The sequence below is a fragment of the Pituophis catenifer genome, unplaced genomic scaffold, assembly GCF_029215685.1.
Source record: "Pituophis catenifer annectens isolate HBS135680 unplaced genomic scaffold, rPitCat1.0.hap2 SCAF_15, whole genome shotgun sequence".
NCBI classification, from domain to species: Eukaryota; Metazoa; Chordata; class Lepidosauria; order Squamata; family Colubridae; genus Pituophis; species Pituophis catenifer.
In genome coordinates this window covers 6,929,994-6,944,150 of record NW_027256895.1, presented here as the reverse complement: position 1 = coordinate 6,944,150, position 14,157 = coordinate 6,929,994, and the positions used below count along the sequence as shown (strand labels likewise).

Here is a 14,157-nt window from a genome sequence, read left to right as displayed (position 1 = left end):
AAATATGTATAGAACAAAGTTGTGATTATTTTTTTCAAGCTATGACATGTATTTCTATCAGTTTGGCACAAAATAGAATTTAGCTAGCAAGTATCACTCTTTTAATCTATGTAAGTTATGCAAGGAGTGACTGCATAGACTAGAAAATTATATTCCCTAAATATTGTCCAAAAGACTTCCTGCAGAATAGTTTCAGACATTTTGTGATTAAAATTTTAATACAATGAAAATGATTTGTTTTCCCACAATCAGATAATTTTGAAAGACAAGGAAGCAAGAGTAAGTTTATATTTAAAAAAACATGCATTTATTCTCAAAGTTATGTAAGATATTTTGGGAGTCTGGCTAAGTTTAGAAAATGAATGGAAAGAAAAAGAAATCCTTACAGTGGTAAATGTTTTAGAGATGGCTGCTTTTTAAATTCAAGTCCAAAAACGTTGTGAATTATCTGAGACACCATCCCACCCACAATGAGATCCCCAGGCTGGTACCACTCATGGGGAATTGGGAAAGCATCAGTCGCAGGGCAGCTAAGAGTAACGACTTTCTGCACCAAGAGCATCAGAAGAAACAATATCTTCAGGCATTTGTCATAGTGAAAATATTTGTGTCTCCTGTCCATAAGGAAGTTTGTATTTCAGTGGTTCATTCAATGATTGAGCCAAGGTTGATATCTGACAATGCACCTAATCAGAAATCCCATCAATTTCTATTTGAAGTTCCTTGTGTGTGCAAATTTTATACTGACTGTCACTAGGATTGAACAGATGTTCTGGAAAAGAAGAAAGGAGGGAGGAAACTTATAGCAATGAATCTGACAGAGCCATTATTATCCCTTTGTGACAAACTCCCTGGGGTTCAAGAGCTACTTTATAACCAAATTGATACCTTAATTGTTGCTGAATTTCAATACCTTTATGCACGGCTCTTGATGTTTTGGCCTAGCTAAAAAAAAATGCAGTGATTCCTGTAGGAGATAATTATTTTGGTTTTTTTTGAGTTCAACTGAAGGTTCAACTTTTTAACAAATCACTCTAAGGGACATTGGCACTTGAAAATAGGCTTAAGTGTTGAAGGTCATGTTCATTCCTTACAATGGAGCAGGGTCCCCATTTTCCATATATAATGAATAGAATTGTTCAGTAGAGAAGAGGAAATATTTTTACATGTTTAAGGACGAAAAAGCCAAAAAAATTTTTTGGAGCTTTTATCCACATTTTCAGTCAAGGAATGTTGAAGAATGAAAAGATGACAACATTTATGCTAATATTTGGAAAGTAGCATTAGCCATTGGCTTGAGTTTAATAATCTAACCCTCCATATCTTTAGTTATTTATTTACTTATTTGTGTCCTTAGTTGTATTATTTTTACAAATAACTCAAGGCAGAGAAGATATCTTACATACCTTCCTCCTCCTATTTAGTATATGATAGATATGATAGGATATGTTACATGTGATAGGATGTGATAGATAGGATAGGATAGGATAGGATAGGATAGGATAGGATAGGATAGGATAGATATTATAGGAGTTTTCCAATATCTAAGAAGGTGCCACAAAGAAGAGGAAGGGTCAACCTATTATCCAAAGCATTTGAAGGCAGGACACAAAGCAATGGATGGAAAACAATCAAGGGGAGAATTAACCTAGAACTAAGGAAAAATTTCCTGATAGTGAAAATAATTAATAAGTGGGATGACCTTCCTCCAGAAGTTGTGAGGGATCCATCTCTGGAGGTTTTTAAGAAGAGATTGGACAACCGTTTGTCTGAAATGGTATAGGATTTTGTGCTTGAGCAGGAAGTGGTATAATCCAGTTTTATAAAACTATGTTTAATCACATCCCCATTTCTAATGGATATTGCCAGGTTTCTATTTCATGCAGTTGCCAAAGGCCACAGTAATACTAATAACCTGCCTTCCGTTGCAGACCTGTATACTGCACGAGTCAAAAAGAGGGCTGTGAAAATATTGACAGACCCTTCGCATCCTGGACATAAACTGTTTCAACTCCTACCCTCAAAATGACGCTATAGAGCACTGCACCCCAGAACAACTAGATACAAGAACAGTTTTTTCCCAAACGCCATCACTCTGCTAAACAAATAATTCCCTCAACACTGTCAAACTATTTACTAAGTCTGCACTACTATTAATCTTCTCATCATTTCCATCACCCATCTCCTTCCATTTATCTTTATCTTTATCTTTCTTTATTTGATTTGTATACCGCCCTACTCCCGAAGGACTCAGGGTGGTGAACAGCCAAACAGTAAAATACATAAATACAAAATTTAAAAAAACAGGATAAAATTGAATTAAACAATTTGGCCCAGACAAATTAAACCCCCCCACAGTCGTTTAAAAACAGATTAAAATTTGCATGTTTAAAAAGAAAAGAAAAGAAAAGAAAAGAAAAGAAAAGAAAAGAAAAGAAAAGAAAGGAAAAGAAAAGAAAAGAAAAGAAAAGAAAAGAAAAGAAAAGAAAAGAAAAGAAACTTATGACTGTATGACTGTAATTTTGTTACTTGTATCCTTAATATTTTATATTGACATTGTTTCCTCATTGCTTACTTGTACCTTATGACTATCATTAAGTGTTGTATCTTATGATTCTTGATGAATGTATCTTTTCCTTTATGTACACTGAGAGAGTATGCACCAAGAGAAATTGCTAGTGTGTCCAATCACACTTGGCCAATTAAACATTCTATTCTATTCTATTCTATTCTATTCTATTCTATTCTATTCTATTCTATTCTATTCTATTCTATTCTATTCTATTCTATTCTAATATCTTTTAATAACATGTTTATTAATTTTGCAACTTTGCTAAATGGTTGTGCATCTTGTGGCAAGTGACAGCGTTCTTTGCTAAATGGTTGTGCATCTTGAACTCCTGACAGCGTTCAAAAATCCAATACACATGTGATAAGAATTAGTTAAAATCATTCTGCAACAATTATTTAAAATAATGAAAAGTTATAAAGCTAAAATAGGAAAAGATGAAATCAAATCAAAGCATTCTTTATGATGCTTATTGGCAAGCATACGCTTCTAGTAAAAGGTGAGATGGAAGGAAGAATATATTTCTTCACTCATTCTTTTTGTATTATTAAAAGAATAGGTCACAGTGGAAATAGGTAGATGAATAGAAAGTGGGCATGCTTTAAAAAAAATGATAATTCAAAAACTCCATAGCATTCACATTTCAAAGACCCCAGACCAATCAAAAAAGGATATCCCTGATACCGTATTGAGTACGTCTTCATAAAATGCAATTCCCTTTTTACTATATTTATGAATTAAAATATATATTTGAAAAAGATGAACATGGCAACATTTGGTGGGACCCAGAAGAAGGACCTTCCCCAGGGTGGCTCCCACCCTCTGGAACCCCATCCCTTCAAAAATGATACTGGTCCCCACTTTGATACCCTTTTGAGATGCCCTGAAGGCCTGGTTTTGTCAGGGGCCTGGGGAACTCAGAGTGGGATGGAGCCCATTAAATGGCGTATTTGAGTTTGTGTTGTCAACCGGGGAGATAGCATTTTTTATTTTCATTTTTGTCTATATTGTGTTTTATTGCTTATGAGCTGCCTAGAGTCACTGTGAGCAAGTAGCCAACTACATAAATTTGCTTCATTAATACAGTAAGTAAACTACAAACATTGCACATGATTTGATTCAATATCTCTCATCTTCTAACAAGACAACTGGATTCTCAATCTCTTGCAATCTTGGGGTGTTGAAAGAGGGAAGGTGTTTCATTAAAGAATTTTGGAGAATGATTGCAAACGCAGAAGCATGAGCATTTCTTTTGCAATTGGCAACTATAATAAATCTTAGTGATCAGGATAATCCCCCATCAATCCTCTGTTGTCAGAATTAAGGACTTCTATATGTCTCCTATGGATAGCAAACAATTCTTCTGTCTTTTGTTTGTGTGAGCAATTTCTCAAAGCCAGAAATATTACACCAAGTGTTAATTCCTCTTTATCAGTTGCTCCCTGTGGTTGAGGTCAGGTCTGAAAACAATGATGTAGCACTTTGGCAAGAATATACACCCCAGTAATGCAGCGCTGGAGGACAAGATGGAGAAGACCTCCACAGCTACCATGGCTTTTCCTTTTGTGCTCAGATAGGCTGGAAAGAAGGAGATCCACACACTGCAAAAGGCCAACATGCTGAAGGTGATGAACTTGGCTTCGTTAAAGCTGTCAGGTAAATTACGGGCAAGAAAAGCCACAATAAAGCTGGCGATGGCCAAGATACCCATGTAGCCCAAGACACAGTAGAAGAAGAAAGCTGACCCCTCATTGCACTGTAGAATTATTTTTTGGTGCACTGAGTGCTTGTCCAACTCAGGGAATGGGGGAAATGTTGACAACCAAATTATAGAAATACATACTTGTAAGAGGGAGCATGAAAGGACAATAGCAAAGGCCAATCTTTTCCCCACCCATCTCCTCATCTGAGATCCTGGTTTAGTGGCCATGAAAGCCACAACGACAGTGATGGTTTTAGCCAGTACACTAGAAACGGCCACTGAGAAGGTGATGCCAAAAGTTGGTTGTCGGAGAAGGCAGGTCACTTTGCCAGGTTGACTGAGGAAGAGCAAAGAGGAGAGAAAACAGAGCAGAAGAGAGATAAGTAGGGTGTAGGTGAGGGACCGATTGTTGGCTCTTACAATGGGAGTATCCCTGTGCTTAATAAAAGTTCCAAGTACCCAACATGTCAAGAAGAAGAAACAAAGAGCTGCTGAGGTTAAACCAATTCCTAAGGTTTCTTGAAAAGTTAGAAAGACCAGCAGTTTCTGGATACATCCTTTCTTTTCTTTATTTGGATAACGATCTTCTGAACATTGAAAACAGTCATCCATATCTGAAAGCAAAGTCAAGGCAAGTTTTTATACATTCCATATTTTTGTTTTTTGTTTTTTTAAAAATAATTTTTATTGAATATAAATATTAAAAAAGACATACATAACATATACACAACAAACATTTATACAACATATACACAAACAGAGTATAATTTCTTCTTAAGCATTTTTTCAGAGTGACATTCTACAATTCTATTTATGATATATTCCTTCACCTCTCCTTAATCTAATAACGTTTTTTATGATATATATATATATATTTAAATTGGTAATATTTCCCCTATATTTTTTGTATATTTCTGATTTTTAACCAATTATACCAATTATTCCATATTTTGTAATAATCTGATTCTTCTCTTTCTTTTAATTCTCTGGTTAACCTATCCATTTCAGTGCATTCTAAAATTTTTCCTATTACTTCTGTTTCACTTGGTGTTTTTTCTTGCTTCCAATTTTTTGCGTAGGTTATTCTTGCAGCAGTTAATATGTGAATTGTGAGATATTTTATATCCTTAGGATATGATTTGTTAAAGATTCCTAATAAAAATGTTTCTGGTTCTTTTTCAATCTGAGTTTCTGTTATTTGTTCCAACCATTTTTTGATGTTAGACCAAAATTTCTTTGCTGCCGGGCAAGTCCACCATAAATGATAGAAAGTCCCTTGTGCCTTTTGGCACTTCCAACAAATCGGTCTATTTTTAGGTTGTATTTTTGCCAATCTGGTTGGAGACATATCCCACCTATAAAACATTTTCAGTTGGTTTTCCTTGTACGCAGTTGCTTTTGTTAAATTTAGGTTTACCTGCCAGAACTTTTCCCATTTTTCCAAAGGTATTGTGTGTTTGATGTTTTGAGCCCACTTAATCATCTTTTCTTTGACTGTCTCTTCTTCCAATTTATAACGTAGAAGAAATTTATAAATTCTACTAATTAATTTATTTTCTGAGTCTAATATAATTTTATCTATTTCTTGTTTTTGATTATAAATTTCATATGTTTTTATATGTTCTCTGTATTTGGATTGTATTTGAGTATAAGTCCACCAGTCTATTTCTCTGTGTAAATCTGTCTCCAATTGTTGTTTTGTCTTTAATTTGCCTTGATAGTCAATTATATCTTTATATCTAATTATTTTTATCTTCTCTGTTAAATTTGGGTGTCTAATTGATTCTGCCGGTGCTAGCCAATTTGGTATCTTCATATAATGTTGTTTTTTAATTTTAAGCCAAATTTGTAATAATGAGTTTCTTATTGTGTGTCTTTTAAAATATGAATGTGTTTTGTATTTCTCATCCCACATAAAAGAGTGCCAGCCAGTTTGGAGTTCGTGTCCCTCAATTGTTAAAATTCTAGAGTCCTTTAATTCTATCCAATCTTTGACCCACGATAGTACTGCTGCTTGGTAATATACCTCCCAGTCAGGGAGTGCAGCTCCTCCTCTATCTTTTGTATCCTGAAGCAGCTTAAATTTTATTTGTGGCCTTTTCCCTTGCCATATAAATTTAGATGTTATTTTATTCAGCTTTTCAAAAAATGGTTTATCTATTTTAATTGGGGTGACCTGAAACAAATATAAAAATTTAGGTAAAATAGACATTTTGATGGGCAAAATTCTTCCTAGGAATGAAATATGTAAATTTCCCCATTTTTCTAAGTCTTTCTTTGTTTGTTCTAGTAATTTATCATAATTGTTTTCTTTAATTGCTGATGTTCTTGTAGATAACCAGATTCCTAGATATTTTATTTTTGTTGTTGTTTGGATTAGTATATTATCTGTCAATTCTTTTGTTTGGATTTCCGTAAGGTTTTTTACAATTAGCTTCAATTTACTTTTATTGATTTTTAGTCCGGCCACTTCTCCAAATTCTTCTATTTTTTGGAACAAATTAGATATAGATTCCATAGGATTTTCTGTCAAAAACACTAAGTCATCAGCAAAGGCTTGAGCTTTGTATTCTTCTCTATTGATCCTTAAACCTTCAATTCCTTGGTCTTCTCTAATTTTTTTCAACAGGATTTCCAATGATAGAATATATAGTAAGGGGGAAAGTGGGCAGCCTTGTCTGACTCCTTTGGTTATATTAAATTTGTCTGTTATATCATCGTTCATAATTATCCTTGCTGATTGCTTGGTATAGATTTCTGCTATAATTTTCCCAATTTTTTCCCCAATTTGCATATTTTGTAATTGTTCAATCATAAATTTCCAATTTTGATTATCAAAGGCCTTTTGGGCATCAAGAAAAACCAACGCTGCCTGCTTCTCCGGGTGTGATTCATAATATTCTAGAGCATTAAGTACTATTCTCATGTTGTTCATTATTTGGCGTCCCGCAGAAATCCATTTTGGTCTGGGTATATATATGTATTTAATACTGATTTAATCCTTTCAGCCAAGATTGCTGCAAATATTTTGTAATCGGCATTCAATAATGAAATAGGTCTGTAGTTTTGAATTAACTGGGGATCTGCATCTTCTTTTGGAATGATTGTTATTATGGCTTCTGTCCATGAATTTGGTATTTTGGCTTTCTCCATAGCTTCATTATATAATCGCAACATATTCTCTCCCAATACTTCTTGTATTGTTTTATATATTTCTACCGGTAGCCCGTCGGGTCCCGGTGTTTTATTGTTTTTTTTTTTTCTTTTTTAGTACTTCATCTAGTTCTAATTTGGTTATTGGCCTATTGAGAGTTGTTCTTTGTTCTTCTGTGAATTTTGGCATTCCTGATTTCCCTATGTACTGTTTTATCTTGTCTTCCTCTATTTTTCCCTGATTATATAAATTCGCATCAAATTTCTTAATAATTTCTTTTTTGGCCTCTTTACTATGTTGAATTTCTCCTTTATCATCTTTCAATTGGTATATTGTTCTATACATTCCATATTTTTGAAAATAATATTTTTCATGGGTGCCAACCATTATCCCTCTCAAGTTTTTTTCCCCTATTTACTACCAGTTAGATCATATTTCTATAGAAACACAGTTTTTCCATCATTGTATAAACTGGGAACCACCATAACAGAAGTACAATGGAAAGAGCAACTATTCACTGAAATACAGTCCTGTCTAATAAATCTTCCAATTTTTTTAAATTTTGGCCATTTTGACATTTCCCATTTTTCCAAAACACAGAGAAGAAATCTGTAGGGGTAAGATATAAGAGCTCAGCTCTCATGGGCGTTCTGTTTCAGAGGTATAGAAACTAATATTCACCTTGAAGAACTCACAAAACTATTTGCTATACTAAAGTAGTATATTAAAATTTGCTTCTATTGAGGAGTTGCCGGAATGTCTAACCTACCTTTTTGATCTGAAATCTTCCCTTGTGGACACAGAACACAGTCATAGCAACAGAATTGCTTTCCTTCCAACCCTTTCTTCCAGTATCCAGGGGAGCAATGCTCATTACACAGAGAAATTGGAAGAACCTGGTGATAAATGTAAAAGGATTTTGCAAAGAGGGTTTTTTAAGCAGTTTGTATTGTCCTCCTTTCTTATGGGAGAAAGAATATTTGAATCCTCAAAGGGTTAGTCCAGGTGTTTTTATGAGGTAAAGGTTTCCCTGTCCAGTTGTGTTCAACATTAGGGCACAGGGCTCACTGTGTTTCTTGGGCGAGGGAGCCAATAATGTCTGAAGATATTTTCCATGGTCATGTGGCCAGCATGGCTATATGCCAAAGGCACAAGGAACATAGTTACCTTCCCACCAAAATGGTACCAATGACTCTACTCACATTTCCATCCTTTTGAATTCCTAGGTAGGAAGGAGCTGAGGCAGGAATGGGAGCTCAACCTATTGCATAGTGCTCAGGTCTCAAACCCTGGCGGTCAGCTTTCCAGCTGTGAAGCTCAGTGTCTTTGACCACTGAGCCATCACATATTTATACTATCTATTAAAATGTTGACATTATAAGGATGGCAAAGGGCATGTTTGGAGAATGGCAGGGTGAATAAAGAAATATATCTGATTTCAATATGATGGAAACAGTATCTTATTATTTCAAATAGAAATGCAACCCAAATTTGAATACTTGTCTTTTAAATTGAAATGTCAATCTGTCTATTTGATGAATGCTTGATCATTTTCAATCTGTCAATTTGATGAATGCTTAATCATTGACAATATTTCTACAGAAGATGGCATTTAAAAAATCACAAATTAGATTTCTAAAGAGGACTGTGTTCAATATTGGATCATAATGGATCAAGAAAGAGTTGATTAATTGATTCCACACCTGGTTAAAAGCGGGATGCCACACAATCAGCTCTTCATCAATGATTAATTCCTTCACATTGGGAATATGAGGATCCATCTTTCCAACTCTATTTCTCTGAAAGGATCCGTTTGGAAAAGTGATCAAGTTGGTGATGTCAAATCCACCTGTTGCTTCCCCTTTCTCATTCAGGAACACTCTGTCCCCAGCTGAATTGTTGAAAGAAATGCCTTGAAGAAATGGATGGAGCTAGTTGAAAGAAAATGAGAGAAAGAGAGGGGGGGGGAGAGAGATAGAGATGAAAGGATAATAATGAAAAAGAGACCAGTATATTTAACTTTCATTTACTCATTCAAATAAGTACACTTAAAATATAGATATGTACTCATATCCAATAGTACTCTTAGAATACAGATAATCTATATTTCAGAGAAAGACACAGGTCAGGTCTAGTCTTAATTTAATATTACTACCAAGGCAAAAAATGAAACAACAGCAGTTAACAAATCAAAATAAAAAAAAGATTGATATTATACAACTTGATTGATCTATGTTTTATATTCACTATTTAAACAACTAGACAATCAAATTTGGACCATATCTAAACTCATTCTAAATTGTTTGTTCTTTGTTAATACAAAGCTTCTTGACATCCTGAGACATGACAAATTTCCTTTAGCCAGATTTTATCATCCGAGATTCAATTCTTTTGTGAGTGTGTGTGTGTATGTGTGTGTGACTTTGTGTGTATGTGTGTGTGTGTGTGTGTGTGTGTGTGTGTGAAAGAGAGAGAGATAGAGAGAGAGAGATTGTGAAAATGAGCTATATATATTCTTTCAAACATACAGTTGTTTCAAAGGGTGCAGGACACAGCTGAAAAGGATTGATATTTGGTCCATTCCTCTTGAACATTTATAGAGAGATATTGCTTTGCATCCAAACTCTGAAAGGTTCATGAGCCAATGAGAAGTAGATTAGAGAACTGGTTGAGGACAGGTTTGGATAGCAATAGCACTTAGACTTACATACTACTTCACAGTGCTTTGCAACCCTGTCTAAGTGGTTTACAGAGTCACCATTTGCCCCCAACAATCCTCATTTTACTAACCACCGAGGGATGGAAGATTGAGTCAAACCTTGAGCCAGTGGGCATCAAACTGCCAAACTGCTGGCAACTGGCAGCTAGTACAAGTAGCCTGCAGTACTGCTTTCCGACCACTGCGCCATCAAGGCTCTGGTGAGAACCATTCAAAAGCTAATAAGAAAAGTGAAATCTCTACACTTCAGAAATGTTTTTGGGGCACAATAAAAGAAAGACTGCCTTCAGGCACAATACAATTGAATTCTTCTTGGAACCAGATTGTATAAATTCACACGACAGGCCAATTCTACAATAAAAATTGATGCATACAGTAAATCCCATTGAGTATCCTGAAATTAGGAAAGACCTCATTTAGGTTCATCCTCTTATTTTAAAAAATGAATAGCTTTGGTGCCTCAATCTCTCTATTGATTTGTAGCCATAGCCATAGACCACAGTAAGTAAGCTATATTAGATTGTGGATGATTGTGGATAATCATTGAAATACAAGATCGATATGGCATGGAAAGATTACCTGCCAAGACAGCAGATTTGGAAATTCAACCCTTTGAATCTTTCTTGGTTGGGATTTTGATCTCACTGCCTCATGCAAAGAATGTGCCACTGCATAAACAGCATTGTAGATACTGTAGCTTTGGCCAGTCATCTGCATTTCAAACAGAGCACCAGGTAGATTCTCCAAATTCTCTTCTCCACTACAAGTTTCATTCATCGTTGAAGATAATTTTGTATTTGAAAATGAACAATCGAACAATTGCTCCCAAACCTCTTGAAGAAATGCATCTTTGTGGGTTGAAGGTTTGATGACTTGAAGAAATTCTTTAAAGCCTTGAATGTCTCTTGAATGTACAGTAAAGGAAACAGCCCCATGGAACATCTGAAAATCCCAACTCCTTTGACCTCCCATCAGAACGAAATCAATAGGATTCATTAGGATCCAAATCTTGCTACATAATGCACTCTCTTTATTTTCAGGATCACGTATAAACATGACAGTTCTGAGCCATGCGATTGTGAATGTTTCTCCATAGGCAAGAAAAGTATTTGCTTTCTGATCTAACAGTTTCTCATTAATAGTTGAGACTGAATGAATTAATTGGGACAAATCTTCCAAGTGGATATGTTGTGGAATTTTTTGTGTGAAAGCTAAACAGATCCCATTCTGGGAAAGCAACAACTGCAATTTTTGCAAAAAATATTCTTCCTTATTTTCAGAAACAAAGACTCCAATCCACGTCCATCCAAAATGGAGAAGAAGTTTTATAAGTCCAGTGTACTGATGCTCCTCTTTTGGGACCATGCAATAAAGTGGAAATAACTGAAAGTGTTCTTGGGCAAAGGAACCATAAGTCAACTAAAGAAACAAAAAAGAGAAATTTGTTAATAATGAAAATCTTGGGAAAAATATGAAGACTGCCTCTTAGAAACTTAATGAAGGTCTTCCTACATTGAACATTTGTCCAATTCTATGTAGATTATGACAATTCTGATGAAAAAGAGAAGCCAGTAAAATCCCATGATGAAATATTTTCTCATCTGAAATATAACTAGATTACAACTACACTCAGTTTCCTAATACAGAGTTCCAGTATGTTCATCCTTTTAACAGTGTTCCAATATTTGAGGGGCTCCTACAAAGATGAGGGTGTAAAACTATTTTCCAAAGCACCAGAAAGCAAGACAAGAAACATTTGAAGGAAACTAATCAAGGAGAGAAGCATCTTAGAACTAAATAGAAATTTCCAAACAGTGAAAACAATTAACCAATGGAGCAACTTGCTTTCAGAAGTTGTGGGTGCTCCATCACTGGAGGCTTTCAAAAAGAGACTGGACAGTGAAGTATATGAAATAGTATAGGATCCCCTTCTCAAAGAGGGGGTTGGACTAGAATATCCCCAAGAAACCTTCCCATTCTATTATTCTATGTTCTATGTTCTGTGTTCTACATGCTAGCTGGCCTTTTCTATCCTCCTCTTGACACAGCTCAAGATTTCACCACAGATAGTGGTCAAATCATAGATGACCTTCTCAAATAAGATAAATTTTGTACTGTAATTTATGATTTAAATTTAAATTTTCTAATCTAGGATTGTAATAAAAGATTTAGATTTTCTTGACTGATTATTTTTAATAACATATTGAGTTGTGGGAAAAATTTCAGAAGGGAGAGCAAAGAGAGCAAAATTGAAGTCCTGCAGAAAGGAATGGCAAAATACTAACTAAATGTATACAACCACACTGTCAACAATTGCTAAGAAAAACAGTTTAGTTTTACACTGAACTATTTTTATCATACACAAAGCAAAATTAAGTAAGAAGAGTTGCAACCTATTGCTGCATGGAAGTCAAAACACCTCTATGTTTGTAATAAAAGGTTTTGATTTATTGGATTACCTTGAGTCAGACTATTGAGTTGTGGGGAAAACAGATGAGGGGTGATAATAATGTATTTAATTGAATTTCTATAGAAAGGTATGGCAAACAACTAGTATCTACTATTAATTACAAAAGACTTTTCTCTCTCACTCCATCCCAAACTACCTGTGGAATTTTGTAGACATGTATACTTTCTGCCATAAAGGATGATGTATCAGGACTTAATCCCCCAATGATGGCCATGAGATTCTTCTGGCTATCACATTTGTAGTTTGGGAGAAATTGCTGTGATTTGAAAAGCAGGTCCAGGGTGGTGCGATAAGTCATCCTTGGGTTGTTGTAACTATCATAAAGGTGAAACCCGAGAGTGACGTTAGGTAAGATCTGGGAATCCTCATTGATTTCCTTTACTGCAAAGGCCAAGGTGAGGGCATGCTGGTAGAATTTAGTTATTATACTGCAAATAGTTTAAACAAAATATGTTGACATTTCTTTTATGGTGAAACCATTAAAGTAATAACCATATGAGTAATAACCACTTCTGTCTCTTTTGTAAGTGAGAAGATGAGAGTCTTTGTAAAAACACTCAATAATTTGTATAGTTTTCAACTATGTACAGTGTTTCCATGATTTGCCACAAATAAGTAGAGAACAAAGTCATGGTTTTTTTCCCAAGCTATGACATTTATTTTAATCAGTTTGGCACTATATAGGAAGGATCACTCATTTGATATATGTATGTTATGCAAGGAGTGACTGCACAGACTAGATAATTTTAATTATTTTACACTCCATAAATGTTCTCCAAAAGACTTCCTGCAGAATAGTTTCAGACATTTCATGAGTAAGATTTTAACACAATGAAAATGATTTGTTTTCCCACAATCTGATAACTTTGAAGTAAGAGTAAATTGATATAAAAAACCATGCATTTATTCTCAAAGAGCTATTAGTCATATAAACAATAAAATTAGAAAATAAATGGAAAGACAAAAAATCCTTACAGTGGTAACTCATAAGGTATTAGAGAAGGATGTTCTTTAAATTCAATTTCAAAAAAAGAGTTAATTATCTGAGACACCATCCCACCCACGATGAGATCACCAGGCTGGTGCCACTCATGGGGAATCGGGAAAGCATCGCTCGCAGGGCAGCTCAGAGTAACTGCTTTCTGCATCAAGAGCACCAGAAGGAATAACATCTTCAGGCATTTGTCATAGTGAAAATATTTGTGTCTCCTGTCCATAAGAAAGTTTGTATTTCAAGTGGTTCATTCAATGATTGAGCCAAGGTTTATGTCTGATAATGAACCTAATCAGAAATCCCATCATTTTCTATTTGAAGTTCCTTGTGTGTGAAAATTTGTATAGTGACTATAACTAGGATTGAACAGATGTTCTGGAAATGAATAAACTTGTAGCAATGAATCTCATGGAGCCATTATTATCCCTTTGTACCAAACTCCCTGGGGTTCAAGACTTACTTTATAACCAGATTGATACCTTCATTGTTGCTGAATTTAAATACCTTTATGCACAGTCCTTGATGTTTTGATTTAGTTAAAAAAAAAAA

General features: G+C 34.8%; 1 protein-coding gene across 1 annotated transcript in view; it reads right to left on the bottom strand.

Moving 5' to 3' along the window:
• LOC139324836 (vomeronasal type-2 receptor 26-like) overlaps positions 1-13,725 on the bottom strand; it is a 38,941-nt gene extending 25,216 nt beyond the window's left edge. The window contains exon 1 of the mRNA XM_070954588.1: positions 13,679-13,725. Coding sequence (XP_070810689.1) covers positions 13,679-13,725 — 47 coding nt within the window. The remainder of the gene's footprint in view (positions 1-13,678) is intronic.
• Between the last annotated feature and the right edge of the window lie 432 nt (positions 13,726-14,157).